The 14,476-nt window shown below is 38.4% G+C and overlaps 1 protein-coding gene across 8 annotated transcripts in view; it reads left to right on the forward strand.

Moving 5' to 3' along the window:
* The first annotated feature begins 5,493 nt into the window (after window positions 1–5,493).
* LOC126371090 (uncharacterized) overlaps window positions 5,494–14,476 on the forward strand; it is a 355,308-nt gene continuing 346,325 nt past the window's right edge. For 3 of the 8 annotated variants that reach the window (XM_050016288.1, XM_050016289.1, XM_050016291.1), the window contains exons 1-2: window positions 8,152–9,520; window positions 11,038–11,126. In XM_050016288.1, the coding sequence (XP_049872245.1) occupies window positions 8,152–9,291 (1,140 nt within the window). In that variant the 3' untranslated portion in view covers window positions 9,292–9,520; window positions 11,038–11,126. Of the gene's footprint in view, window positions 7,177–8,151; window positions 9,521–9,890; window positions 10,131–10,175; window positions 11,127–14,476 lie in introns of those variants that run through there. The other 5 variants (XM_050016293.1, XM_050016294.1, XM_050016296.1 and 2 more) reach the window with 4 other exon arrangements.

The following is a 14,476-nucleotide window of genomic DNA, read 5'->3' on the forward strand; positions in this document are numbered from 1 at the left end:
CTGTGATAACTACTGCTCATCAAAGGGAAAATCTCGCATCGCAGCCGCTGGAAATTATTGAGAGAACTTTTGAGTCCTTTGGGATTAGTTTACTATTTCAACATTTTGTTAAAACGCATTATTAATTTAGTTGATAACAATAGAGCAACACGGGCCTGTTGCTCTTTGTTTATAACATAATTTGTGCCACCTTGTTATAGGATCGTAGCGAGGGTCGCCGTTCGGAAAGTCGCTGTCAACCCTACAATTCCTCATAATCTTCCCCATAGATATAACGTCGGATTTAGTAACAAAAGTCACCCAATTAAAATGCAGTCTATTCGTAATTATGTCATTTTGGGAGTCGTCCGGAAATGAGGCATTTATTTTATGACACCGTATCCTAGGGCTCATTAAGGAAACGGGACAAAGAACTTCAACCGTACCTTAAATGTGAAGTTGTTGAATGACATTTTGAAGCAGTAGGTACCTATATATATTCTTTTTTAACAAGTAATTACCTACATAAGCACCTCATGAACGCAGCACATCATCATCTCCCTAGCCGACCTCCGTGGTCCAGTGGTTGAGCGTTGGGCTCACGATCCGGAGGTCCCGGGTTCGAATCCCGGTGGGGACATATCACAAAAATCACTTTGTGATCCCTAGTTTGGTTAGGACATTACAGGCTGATCACCTGATTGTCCAAAAAGTAAGATGATCCGTGCTTCGGAAGGCACGTTAAGCCGTTGGTCCCGGTTACTACTTAATGATGTAAATAAGTAGTCGTTACATGAGCCATGTCAGGGGCCTTTGGCGGCTCAATAATAACCCTGACACCAGGGTTGATGAGGTTGGTAATGTACCTCTCAATCCACACGATAGAAGAAGATCTCCCGAGCATTATCCCGTTTTTTTCACAGGGTCCGCTTACCTAACCTGAAGATTTGACAAGGTTCGGTCTCTTACAGAAGCGACTACCCGCGAAGGGAAAACCAGCCCAATACTGGTTTGGTCACATACATATTTTCGGGAATCTGAGTTTTCTCACGATGTTTTCCTTCACCGTTGAGCATGTGATAATCACTTATGATCCAAACATGAATTCGAAAACAAATTCTGCAATAATTGGTTTAGGCCTGCGCTGGATTCGAACCTGCGACCTCAAAGTGAGAGGCAAGCGTGCTACCTACTGGGCTACCACGGCTCCATCATGAACGCAGCACGTAACTTATACAATACAATATACATACCTTTGCATTGGTACTTTCCGGTAAAGGTACTCATACCTTTGTCCGCCCAGGTATAGTATAGTACAGTATCAGCAGTTGCTCTAAGTTGTCTTTTATTACTTGTGGCTTGTGGCTTGCCCACACCAATAAGGATTTTGAGCGTGAATTTATGTATGTATGTTAAGAATTTTTTTTAAAGAAAAGATTGGTAAGTACTAATAGAAAAGTGATTACAGTGATGAACACGAGTAGCTACGAGTACTACGTCTATCGACTCTAGAACATGCTAATAATTTAATTTATTTTTTATTGGAAGACCAACAAACATTCATAAGAAATATACATGATAATGGCATACCTACATGTAGAAAATTACAAGTTTCCTCCACCAATAAACGTACCCTTAATAATAATAAAATATATTTTTAACAAAGTTGCTCGATGCGTCTCTTTATTTATGTATGAACTAAGTATCATACAAGTATGAAGTGTTTATTGATTTTCTAACCCATTGCTTGCTTTCAGTCACGTAGCAATAGCAAATGTCATCTGTTACGATTCTACAACGAGTCACGACACAGTATGCCAGCATATAAAGTAAAGTCGCATGAACGCAGAGTATTTTTACATAGATTTTATGTACTTAGGTAGATTGGAGCTTTTATCGGCGACATTCGTGTCAGAAAATATAGTTGCGTGTTCAGAGGTAAAATAAAAAAATACTGCCACAGAGTGGAAAGTATTGTTAGGGCTGTTATCAAACTAGAGCAAATGCTTTTTCCGAAGTAATATAGGTAACACAGGACAAAATTACCTTACCTAGCTTTTTTTAAATTGAAGGTAATTTTACTTCCAGCAGCGCACCAAGCTCGAATGACATTCGTAAAGAAAAGCGTTAAGCATGTTAAATGGCACCCATAAAAAGTTTCAATGATCCCAACTTATTATATGATGCCATTATCTACCAGGTACTTTGATAAACCTAACAAAACGCAAATGCGAGTTAGACGATGCTATAAAAAGTTACGTTTTAATAACTTCTAAAAATTCGCTTAGTGTTTTTATACTGAATTCCATGCCACGTAATATATTTAAACCAGCATTATAAATTTAATTTTAAACTGCAATTAACTCTGCTTATTAAATTTGACCTACCCGTTTAAAAATATAATAATAATTCCACTATACATTCTTGGTACTTTTCGGTTTAATTTTCCTTACCGTGTTAATTTGTATTTGATTAAATTTTGCTGCCTAAAAGTACGAATAGACTACACAGTTTGTTTTACGCAAATATTTTTAACTGTTTGTTTATGTAAGTAAGTTACTCATATACTATCTATAAATCAGCTATTACTATTATTATAATGTACTTAACAATATTTTTGACCGCCATGGTAGCTCAGTTGGTACAACGCTTGCCTCTCACTTTGAGGTCGTAGGTTCGAATTCAGCTCAGGTCTAAACCAATAATTGTCGAATTTGTTTTCGAATTCTTGTTTGGGTCATAAAATATTATCACGTGCTCAGTGGTGAAGGAAAATACCGCGAGGAAACTCACATGTCATGAAAAGACATCAATGCGTGTACTTTTTCTTTGGAAAACACGCAAAACGTCACAGATTGACCGCGGTTGGAGTAACCGCGGTAGTAATTTATGACTCGGTTTTATTTTAATGTCATTAAACTCATAGAACAGCTTAATGTATATAATTATACTTATACAAAAAAGCGAAATTCCACTCACTGATTAAACATGAAATCTCATAATCACCAAATGGCAGGAGCCTCAAATTTCATGACGGTTCCTTTTAGGACTGTGCTCACTAAGACGGGATTTTGATGAATTCAGGCAATACCTAAAAACTAACATAGATAAAAACTACCTTAACATCTAAGTGTGTACGAGTTCTTAGACCTTAAGTAATTGGCCTGTATACTGCGACGTCAAGTCGTTCGTCTCATAAAACATTGATGCTATCAGTGGGAATATTACTACCAGATGTCTTGATATGTTACTTAGAAAAGTGCTATTGAGTATGACGTACGAATGCATAATTAATAGAATAATGACAAACCTCTATTTTCTTCTGATTATAGACAGCTGTTTTAACTAGTTCTAGTAGCTACCACTAATTGTACTAGGGCAGTTTTTTCTTCGAGTAAAGAAGAGGCGAGATGATTGGACACATACTTAATAAGACACAGCGAATTTATTAAAAACATTATAAAAGAGAAGGGGAAGATTAGAAAGAGCTTACATGGATCAAATCAAATAGAAAGCGAATATTGTGTCTTATAAAGAAGTCAAAGAATTGGCCTTTGTTGGATAATGCGACATCGCACCTGCAAGAGCGTGGCTCATGATGAGTAGCTTATAACCTTTGCTGGGATTGGCAGAGCAGAGCCACAAGTTGTTAGGGAAACTTCGTAGGTATAGAAATCCTAAGGTCCTACTTTCTTAAAAGATCATTTCAAAATATGCTTATATTTATTAATAAAAAGAACAAAATGGTTGTTTCTATGTTAAACCAGAAAATCATAGAACACATTCAGATGTTTATCTTCTTGGAAGTTTTCATGTATGAAATTGGCATGTATTGAAGCGTTAGGTTAGGTTAGGTTTTCGTATCAAAGGTGGCTGCTTTTCTGTTCTGAGATGGCTACAAGTTGTCCTGTAGTGCTGTCCATACGTTAGAAATTACGGTCGTGAATTTATGTATTTTACAACATGGTAAACAAGGAACAGTAAACTTAATTGCTTTTCGTATTAATACCTCGGTATAGATTGATATAAAGCTTTAATAAGTTTTTTAAACAACAAGCTAAGCGTGACGAAGAAAATAGGTCTTCGACTGAGCGGCCGTTGAACGGTAAAATAATCCGTTTACTTAGTTTTTGCTCTTTACTATACGGGTTCTTACGTTTCTGGATTGTGTTTTAAAAAATCTAAATTTTATTTTAGTTTCTCAGTTCTAGAAGTAGCTCTGTCCTTTTCTTGCATTTATCATAAAAGAAGATGTATCATAAAAGAAGATTGGCACGATTTATGCAGCTGTCTGTCACACTAAAATAAAATTAAGTTTTTGTATGCCAGAATTAGCACTTCTACGTATTGAAAAATCTTTAAGGTACGTGGTATATTTTCCGTTAAGTATGTCTGTAATTTATCTATATTACGATTAGAAGTTTCACCTCTTCGATTTGATAGTACAACTCCTATCAAAATGAAAGCCACTTTTGGACCAAATTTTCACACCTAAGAAAGTAATATTATATTTAACAAACGTTTTACATTAAACGATACAATACGGCGGCGTACCATTTATCACGTTGGTCTAACAGAAAGCTCGGTCACGTGTGTGTACTTAGTTTATCTTGCGGTGGATGGACCTCTTCTGACTACCCCGACTGGGATCTATGCTTATTCTTATAAATCATAAGGGCACTACTATTCGATTGCCGCTTTATGATACTTACATTAAAAATAGCCAGCTACCTTTAAAGAGTTTTTAGGTAATTAACAAGACAAACTTCAAGCTTTGAAGGTAAGTAGTTTATTTTCAACTACCTATATGTGGTTACAACTTGCTATCATAAATCAATAGCGCTTACAATTATAAGTACAACGCAAACTATTTTCTGGAATAAACGCATAAACTCCATAATTGAATTTTCTTATCGCTGCCTTAGGTATGCTTTTGCATTATTATGTACTTTGAAACTGTTTATTTTTTTAAGTCACTTCGCAGTAGGCACTTATGATAAAACTGAGGTAATTACGTAAGCAATATAGGATCGATAATGTTCTGGTAACATGCGGGCTCATCACGCATGCGCATAGATATGTGTAATTTGAATGGTTGCGCCTGAACAGGTTCGAACAAAGGATGTAATAAGAATAACAAGCGACCGGAAGTGATATACTCGTGTTGTGGACTGGTTTATGAAGGAGATACCTAGCATTGTTCTTTAATAATTATGTGAAAGATACCGTGGTTGATTGCTATTGATGCTCTAAAGATATTCCATACTAATATTATAAATTGCAAAGTAATTCTTTCTGTCTATTACCGTTACACGATTAAACGACTGAGACGAAATTAATTTGGTATGGAGATAGTTTGAGATCCATGGAAAAATATAGGAAAGTATTTATGCCAGAGATCAGCCTATAATGAAAGGGGGCGTGGAAAAAAAATGCAATAATCCACGCGGATTGTGTCTTGGGCGTATAGCTAGTTTATCTATAAGTGACAGACTGAGACAGACTAGGTGTCGTGACGATGAGTCACGATTCTAAATATGGAATGTCACAAGTAGCAACACCGAAACGGAAGCCCGCTAATTTTTCTATCAGTAAGTGAATCTTGTCTATGTCTTAAATCTTGTCGTGACAAGCTCGTTTTCTAAGAAAGTAGTTAAAGTGAGTTTAACTTTTATATGAGTGAAAAAGTGCAGAAAGTCCCGCTGATGCTGTTACCAAAGCTACGTAGTGGTGATATAACTCCCTTTTATTATTCTGACTATAATTTTACTAACGATGATGCCAAATTCTGTTTGATAACTTGTGTTTAAAATGGCCGGCCGGCAATGCGTCTTGTAAAGATAGATGAGTACTCTTTAGGGGGCATCAATAAGTAATGCCCACAATTGAAGACGTTGTCTGTATGCATAGCTTGCAATTGTAGAAGCCTTCCTTGGCTACCGTTGTCCAAATGAGTAGCGAAATCGAAGAAGTATTTCCTGGCCAGGTTGCATCTAAGAGTATGGTGCACTGTTATGAGAGGCTTTCTTGGCCATGTAAGTGCTGGCGTGCACACTGTTATGAGAGGCTTTCTTGGCCACGTAAGTGCTGGCGTGCACACTGTTATGAGAGGCTTTCTTGGCCATGTAAGTGCTGGCGTGCACACTGTTATGAGAGGCTTTCTTGGCCACGTAAGTGCTGGCGTGCACACTGTTATGAGAGGCTTTCTTGGCCACGTTAGTGCTGGCGTGCACACTTTTATGAGAGGCTTTCTTGGCCATGTAAGTGCTGGCGTGCACACTGTTATGAGAGGCTTTCTTGGCCACGTTAGTGCTGGCGTGCACACTGTTATGAGAGGCTTTCTTGGCCACGTTAGTGCTGGCGTGCACACTGTTATGAGAGGCTTTCTTGGCCACGTAAGTGCTGGCGTGCACACTGTTATGAGAGGCTTTCTTGGCCACGTTAGTGCTGGCGTGCACACTGTTATGAGAGGCTTTCTTGGCCACGTAAGTGCTGGCGTGCACACTGTTATGAGAGGCTTTCTTGGCCATGTAAGTGCTGGCGTGCACACTGTTATGAGAGGCTTTCTTGGCCACGTAAGTGCTGGCGTGCACACTGTTATGAGAGGCTTTCTTGGCCATGTAAGTGCTGGCGTGCACACCGTTGAAGAGGTCTTCCTTGACCACCTAAGTGCTGGCGTGCACACTGTTATAAGAGGCTTTCTTGGCCACCTAAGTGCTGGCGTGCACACCGTTGAAGAGGTCTTCCTTGACCACCTAAGTGCTGGCGTGCACACTGTTATAAGAGGCTTTCTTGGCCACCCAAGTGCTGGCGGGCACACTGATGAATAGGGCCTTCTTGGCCACCCAAGTGCTGGCATGCACACTAATGAATAAGTCTTACTTAGCTACCTAAGTGCTGATAAGCACACCATTGAAAGGGTCATGTATAAAAGGGCAATTAACTGACATAAAGTAAAACCTGAGAGTAACTAATAAGATCACATACGCTGGTGTTCAGCCAGAGTCATTAAGAGAGATAAGCTTACATTCTGCAGGGTGATGTGTCACCAAGTAGGTGGTAGTTGTATCACCAATCAGTAGTTCATTTATGTTTCTTAAACTTACAGATGGAGAAGTAATCCGTATCCATGAGGTGAAAGGAAAGGTGCAAGGAAAGCCATATTGAGGATCTGATCACTGACATAGGAACCTATGAGTGAGTAAGAGTTACATCCTATCTACACATACTGACTGGTATTCGCGACGTCAGTCTAGTATGTGTGCATTCACATCCCTACAACAGATTCATAATTCTTTGATTATCTATATACATAATTATAGATATACACAAGTGTAAAAGAGTCGTCGCGACATGGAGATGCTGGGATATTAATGTCAGTCAGATCTAAGAGTGGTAAATGTGGCTTTCCTTCTCCTTTATTTATTCTGATATGATGATGTTTTACAATTCATATGTGATAGCATTATAATTGGCATTTGCTTGGTTATAGATAAGAATATCCATGTGTAAATGAGGCTGTAAGCTACCTAAATAAAATGAGTAGAAAATAATATACATGACAAGAGTTGTAAAGGCATATAAGACAAGTTTTATGATGAAAATGAATAAATGTTCAAAATTGGTCATCTGACAGTAATACTGTAAAAGGGCACTAGATGGCGGCACTGGTCTATATTCGTGGTTATTACAAACGAAAATGAAAAGAATACAAGAAACTTATTTTCCTGATGAGGTTAATATGAAAGAAACTGCTTTAAGTCGTAATCTACGATTATTTAAAGATGATGATGGTTTGTTAAGAAGCAAAGGAAGATTTGAAAATACTGAATGGTCGTTTGACATGAAATACCCAATTTTATTGCCCAAGAACTGTGACTTCACAAATAGTTTAATAAAGAGAATACATGAAGACAACTACCATGTTGGAGCCAATCATACACTGAGTTTAATTCGGAAGTTGTACTGGATACCACAGGGTAAAGCCCAAGTTCAAAAGATTATAAGACAGTGTTCGAGCTGTATCAAGCATGGAGGCGGTCCATTCAAATTTCCGCCTACTTTACTGGACTTGATTATTTAGGACCAATATTAGTAAAGACTGAAAATGGAGTTGCCAAGAGGTGGATTTGTTTATTCACTTGTTTAGCTGTAAGAGCTATACATCTAGAAATGGTACAAGATTTATCTGCTAAAGAAGGGCTACTTGCTCTAAGACGAATGATTTCTACGAGAGGGACTCCTGGTTTGATAATTTCAGACAATGCTTCACAATTCAAACTTATATCAGAGCTTCTAACCAATTCATACTGTAAAGAGAATAAAATTACATGGAAATTTATACCACAGTTATCACCATGGTTTGGTGGTTTTTATGAGAGACTAGTGAGTCTAGTAAAGCATTGTATGAAGAGAACATTGCATAAACATTTGTTAAATGACAGTGAAATCAATACAGTTATTAAAGAAATTGAAGCTATTTTAAATACAAGACCACTTACCTGTGTCGATTCAGAAATGGTGCATATACTGAAACCAGCTGATTTTTTGATGATGGGTAAATGTATCAGGACAGAGACAACAAATAATAAAGACATTCTTATTGAAGGCACAACAACGAAACAAGATTTGATTCAAGGCTGGAGAAGAGCTTTAGTAATTCTGGATGAGTTTAAAGACATGTTTATGAACCGATACCTTTCTAGTCTTCGTGAGAGATTTCAAAATTCATTAAAGGAGCCAAGAATTAAGTCTCAGTTAATACCTAAAGAAGGACAGGTAGTACAGATAAAAGGAGATACAAAAAATAGAGAAGATTGGAAAGTGGGTAGAATAGTCTCACTTACTACAAGCAAAGATGGATTTTGTAGAGTAGCTAATGTTAAAGTTGGAAACAAGATATATACGAGATCAATCACTCAGTTGTATCCGCTTGAAGTTGAGGATTTTGATAATGAGAATATTGAGAATAGTTCTGAAAATATTGGTCAAACTCTAAAGAGAACAAGAATAGTTGGTTCTGTGAATGATTCAAGGCCTATAGACATTCCTGAAGAGGTAATTACTAATATACAAAATAAAGATAATGATATAGAAATGGAAACTGTAAGAGACAGCACTAAACGAATTATAAATGGGGTTACTGAAGTTGTCAGTGAACCAGAAAATGATATTACTGAAGTTGTTAATGAATCAGAAAATGATGTTAATGAACAAGAGAATGATAATGAGTCTAGACCGGTGCGTGCCGCTGCCACGAGAGCCCTGGAAAAGATAAGGGAATGGACGGCCAACTTGGTCGCCCTACTATGACAAGTTCTTCGTTCGTCGGGAGTGTCGTGACGAAGGCTGGTCGACGCCGTCACGATGTCACTAAAATTCTTCGTTCGTCGGGAGTGTCGTGACGAAGGCTGGTTGACGCCGTCACGATGTCCCTCAAATTCTTCGTTCGTCGGGAGTGTCGTGACGATGAGTCACGATTCTAAATATGGAATGTCACAAGTAGCAACACCGAAACGGAAGCCCGCTAATTTTTCTATCAGTAAGTGAATCTTGTCTATGTCTTAAATCTTGTCGTGACAAGCTCGTTTTCTAAGAAAGTAGTTAAAGTGAGTTTAACTTTTATATGAGTGAAAAAGTGCAGAAAGTCCCGCTGATGCTGTTACCAAAGCTACGTAGTGGTGATATAACTCCCTTTTATTATTCTGACTATAATTTTACTAACGATGATGCCAAATTCTGTTTGATAACTTGTGTTTAAAATGGCCGGCCGGCAATGCGTCTTGTAAAGATAGATGAGTACTCTTTAGGGGGCATCAATAAGTAATGCCCACAATTGAAGACGTTGTCTGTATGCATAGCTTGCAATTGTAGAAGCCTTCCTTGGCTACCGTTGTCCAAATGAGTAGCGAAATCGAAGAAGTATTTCCTGGCCAGGTTGCATCTAAGAGTATGGTGCACTGTTATGAGAGGCTTTCTTGGCCATGTAAGTGCTGGCGTGCACACTGTTATGAGAGGCTTTCTTGGCCACGTAAGTGCTGGCGTGCACACTGTTATGAGAGGCTTTCTTGGCCATGTAAGTGCTGGCGTGCACACTGTTATGAGAGGCTTTCTTGGCCACGTAAGTGCTGGCGTGCACACTGTTATGAGAGGCTTTCTTGGCCACGTTAGTGCTGGCGTGCACACTTTTATGAGAGGCTTTCTTGGCCATGTAAGTGCTGGCGTGCACACTGTTATGAGAGGCTTTCTTGGCCACGTTAGTGCTGGCGTGCACACTGTTATGAGAGGCTTTCTTGGCCACGTTAGTGCTGGCGTGCACACTGTTATGAGAGGCTTTCTTGGCCACGTAAGTGCTGGCGTGCACACTGTTATGAGAGGCTTTCTTGGCCACGTTAGTGCTGGCGTGCACACTGTTATGAGAGGCTTTCTTGGCCACGTAAGTGCTGGCGTGCACACTGTTATGAGAGGCTTTCTTGGCCATGTAAGTGCTGGCGTGCACACTGTTATGAGAGGCTTTCTTGGCCACGTAAGTGCTGGCGTGCACACTGTTATGAGAGGCTTTCTTGGCCATGTAAGTGCTGGCGTGCACACCGTTGAAGAGGTCTTCCTTGACCACCTAAGTGCTGGCGTGCACACTGTTATAAGAGGCTTTCTTGGCCACCTAAGTGCTGGCGTGCACACCGTTGAAGAGGTCTTCCTTGACCACCTAAGTGCTGGCGTGCACACTGTTATAAGAGGCTTTCTTGGCCACCCAAGTGCTGGCGGGCACACTGATGAATAGGGCCTTCTTGGCCACCCAAGTGCTGGCATGCACACTAATGAATAAGTCTTACTTAGCTACCTAAGTGCTGATAAGCACACCATTGAAAGGGTCATGTATAAAAGGGCAATTAACTGACATAAAGTAAAACCTGAGAGTAACTAATAAGATCACATACGCTGGTGTTCAGCCAGAGTCATTAAGAGAGATAAGCTTACATTCTGCAGGGTGATGTGTCACCAAGTAGGTGGTAGTTGTATCACCAATCAGTAGTTCATTTATGTTTCTTAAACTTACAGATGGAGAAGTAATCCGTATCCATGAGGTGAAAGGAAAGGTGCAAGGAAAGCCATATTGAGGATCTGATCACTGACATAGGAACCTATGAGTGAGTAAGAGTTACATCCTATCTACACATACTGACTGGTATTCGCGACGTCAGTCTAGTATGTGTGCATTCACATCCCTACAACAGATTCATAATTCTTTGATTATCTATATACATAATTATAGATATACACAAGTGTAAAAGAGTCGTCGCGACACTAGGCAACCATCAATTTAATTTAAACTTAATTACTATAACTTTCAAACGTATTACCCCTGAAAGTTTGATCCCTAACTACGACTCAATTTGTGTCTAGAGCCGCAAGTAGCGAACCTAGAATTTGGGGCTCCAAATTAGAGTTGTCACCGTGGTTGGGCGGGGTCATTGTTCAAAGGCTGCTCTAAACTTTTCGAAGTTTTAAACTACTGTACAACAGTATCACGCTCTGATATCCTCAGCGTTTAGCCAGTATACAACAATGGCCGCTACGCCCGTCGATTTCTACCGCGAACAATGTTTATGTAGAAAAAACGGTTCGCGCTTGGCTGGTCAAGCGTGGCGGACATGGCGTGTGCGCAGTGCGCTATGGCCGCCATCTTGGATGCGCGGATCGAGTTGCGCACGCGTTGTAGAGTTTTAATGTTTTATGAACTCATTACGAATTGAATGTAACTGTTCTGTAGCTGGACGTGTTAAAAATGATGAAATGTGAGCAATTGAGATCAATTCTTGCATAGAAACTTATTGTCAGTAGACTTTGAAAAGCTGTAGATGCACTTTCATTAGTTTTAGTACCTACTTAAATAGTAGTCAAAAAAATACTCAAAAATATTGACGCGACGACGAAAAAAACCTCCAATCCACTTACAGAGCCATATTAAAATTTTAAAAAAATGAAAAGGTCCAAAAATGTTCGGTTACTTGTTACAGTTTATAAACATACGTATTGTTATTCGTTCGCTCTCGTTTAGGATATGTTATAGCGAAGTGTTTCTCTCCATTTAGGGAGTGTTTTGCAATTCTTCCCAAAACGTTGCAGGTGCAGTTTGTGATATGAATTATAATGTATGGGCCTAGCCTAACTTGGCAGTGTTAGACGGTGGGAATGTCTTTATAGTTTGATAATAATCTTTATTTCATTATTTGCATATTACGTGTGTAATACAATATCTAACTCAGGGTTTCTCAAACTATGGAAACTATCGAATTTGGAGCGGGCCCTGCCTGTAGATCGACGCATGAACCGAGCGAGCCGACGGTTTGTTAAAATGTTTGTCATTTGTGTAGAAAATCCTCGATATCAAACAACGGTTTGTATAAGCATACTTTTATTATGAAAACCCTAATACAAAAATATCTTGTGTTCTCCCCACGAGCTTGACAGCCGCCGCTCATATGAATGTTCGAGTGAATGTCAGAATGTTGTCGCTCATTCTCGATTACCATTCGATTCTTCTTTTCTTTTTTTTTTTAATCTTCGTTGTTTTACGTTTAAATAGTGAATACGTATTATTGTTATTATTATAATTTTATGAATTGGTGAGAACGCCAACATTTGGAAGTCCTGTATTCATATTGGTAAGGGTTCCTCCCGAGTTCGTATAAACATGTACTCAATTTGTACTCAAATGGTTGGGTCGTAGCCCAAACTTTGGGAACTAATATTCTAACTCATTTCTTTACAACACGATGAATTAAGAGCACACTTAAAGGTGTTCTCTCTTGATGGTAAGTCAATATGTGACCTAAGGTGGTACACATTTACTTAGTAAATGTATATTTGCTTTTGAAAAGAGTGATACACGTCACGTGACGGGATAGGATCTACATGTGCATGATGGGTTGATAATCTTCCATGCTGCTAATAAATCCTTCTAATCTACGACGTTTAATTGGGTCCATTTTAGGGCTTCGTATAAAAACTGTCTGCAAGTTGTTTTCTGATTATTTACGGTGTTGCTATTTAGAGATTACTGGAGGTTTGATTATGTATGGATAAATGCACGTTAGTCATCATAAGTAGAGCATCGATCGTTTATCATCACTTGCAGTCTCGGAATTCGCATCGAGGCGATAATATCGTTAATTGACTCGCGTAAAACTAGCCTAGTCTACTCCTAATTCACATACAGTTCGCATTTGAAAACAGTATTTTGTTCTCTGCTTTTATTTGAAAGATCTATTAGGTATAAGTAAAGACTGTATTATTACAAAATTATGAAAATCATAAGAGTGACATAAATTGCAACAGCTTAAAACACAACATTTTAATTAACCTATTTGCTTTGTATAAGGTTAACCCTTTGTATTATGTGTAGTGTATTTGTATAATTATTAACTGTTGTTTATATACCCGTTGTTGTTCCATGTTTTTTTATGGCTGATTCTTGTTTAGTGGTTGCCTGGAAGAAACTGCTTCAGAGCAATAAGAGCGCCAATTTGTTCTGTTGCTATATGTTTGTATGTTTTGTTTGTGTGCAATAAAGTATATTTGATTTTGTAGTCAGAATTTTCATAGTCTGTAATTCTGTTGTAAATTAATAGTCAATAGTCACTCTGCAGTATGGTATCAAATTTTGTATCAATTTGACGCGACAGCAACATTTTTGCTTAATTGCGATCGCACTGTTACCCAAAAGTCGTTCGAAGTTTAACATTATATGTACTTCATCATCAGCCGTACGACGCCCACTGCTGGGCATAGGCCTCCCCCAAGGATCTCCACGACGTATGTACTTAGATCATAGAATTGTAATATTAGTCGTAGTACGTAATCGTTACGTGAATCGTCCAATATTTCTGTTCTAATTGTTTTCGGTAGCACGCAAAGATGTTCGAGTAGTACATCTAATTGTTTCTCTTAGTAAGTTAGCCAAGGTTGCTCCACTAAGCTAAACAATGGAAGATAACTGCAGATTTATACTAATTTTATAGGCCAGATTATAATTTTAGACGAGTATTGTTCTACATTAAATGAAGTGAGTTACAGACTTATTCACTCACAGAATAGGCGAGAAATCGAGATATGAGATTCAATCTTCTGTAAGTACCTAAAGTAGCCACCTACAAAGTTCTTGTTGTAATCTTAGTTCAATTGTTAGTTGTTTATTTTAATAGCTTTTTGATGTCTTCCATATTCAGTTTAAGTAGATATTTATCAAAAAAATGTACTTATAAAATGTACCTAAACCTAAGTTATAAAATACTTAAGAAGGTTAGGTTAGGTAAGGGACCCGGGAATAAACTATAGAAAAAGAAGATAAGTATCCCAACAAAAACATTTTCATATAAAATAATGCCAAGACGAAATTATATCGATCGGAATGTCAAAAAGTTATCAGATCTCTTGCAGAGCCAAGCTTATAGTTATACGCGCTCTACCTATATAAACCCTAAGTTCTCAAATTCTC

Source organism: Pectinophora gossypiella, chromosome 12 (assembly GCF_024362695.1).
Source record: "Pectinophora gossypiella chromosome 12, ilPecGoss1.1, whole genome shotgun sequence".
Classification (NCBI taxonomy): domain Eukaryota; kingdom Metazoa; phylum Arthropoda; class Insecta; order Lepidoptera; family Gelechiidae; genus Pectinophora; species Pectinophora gossypiella.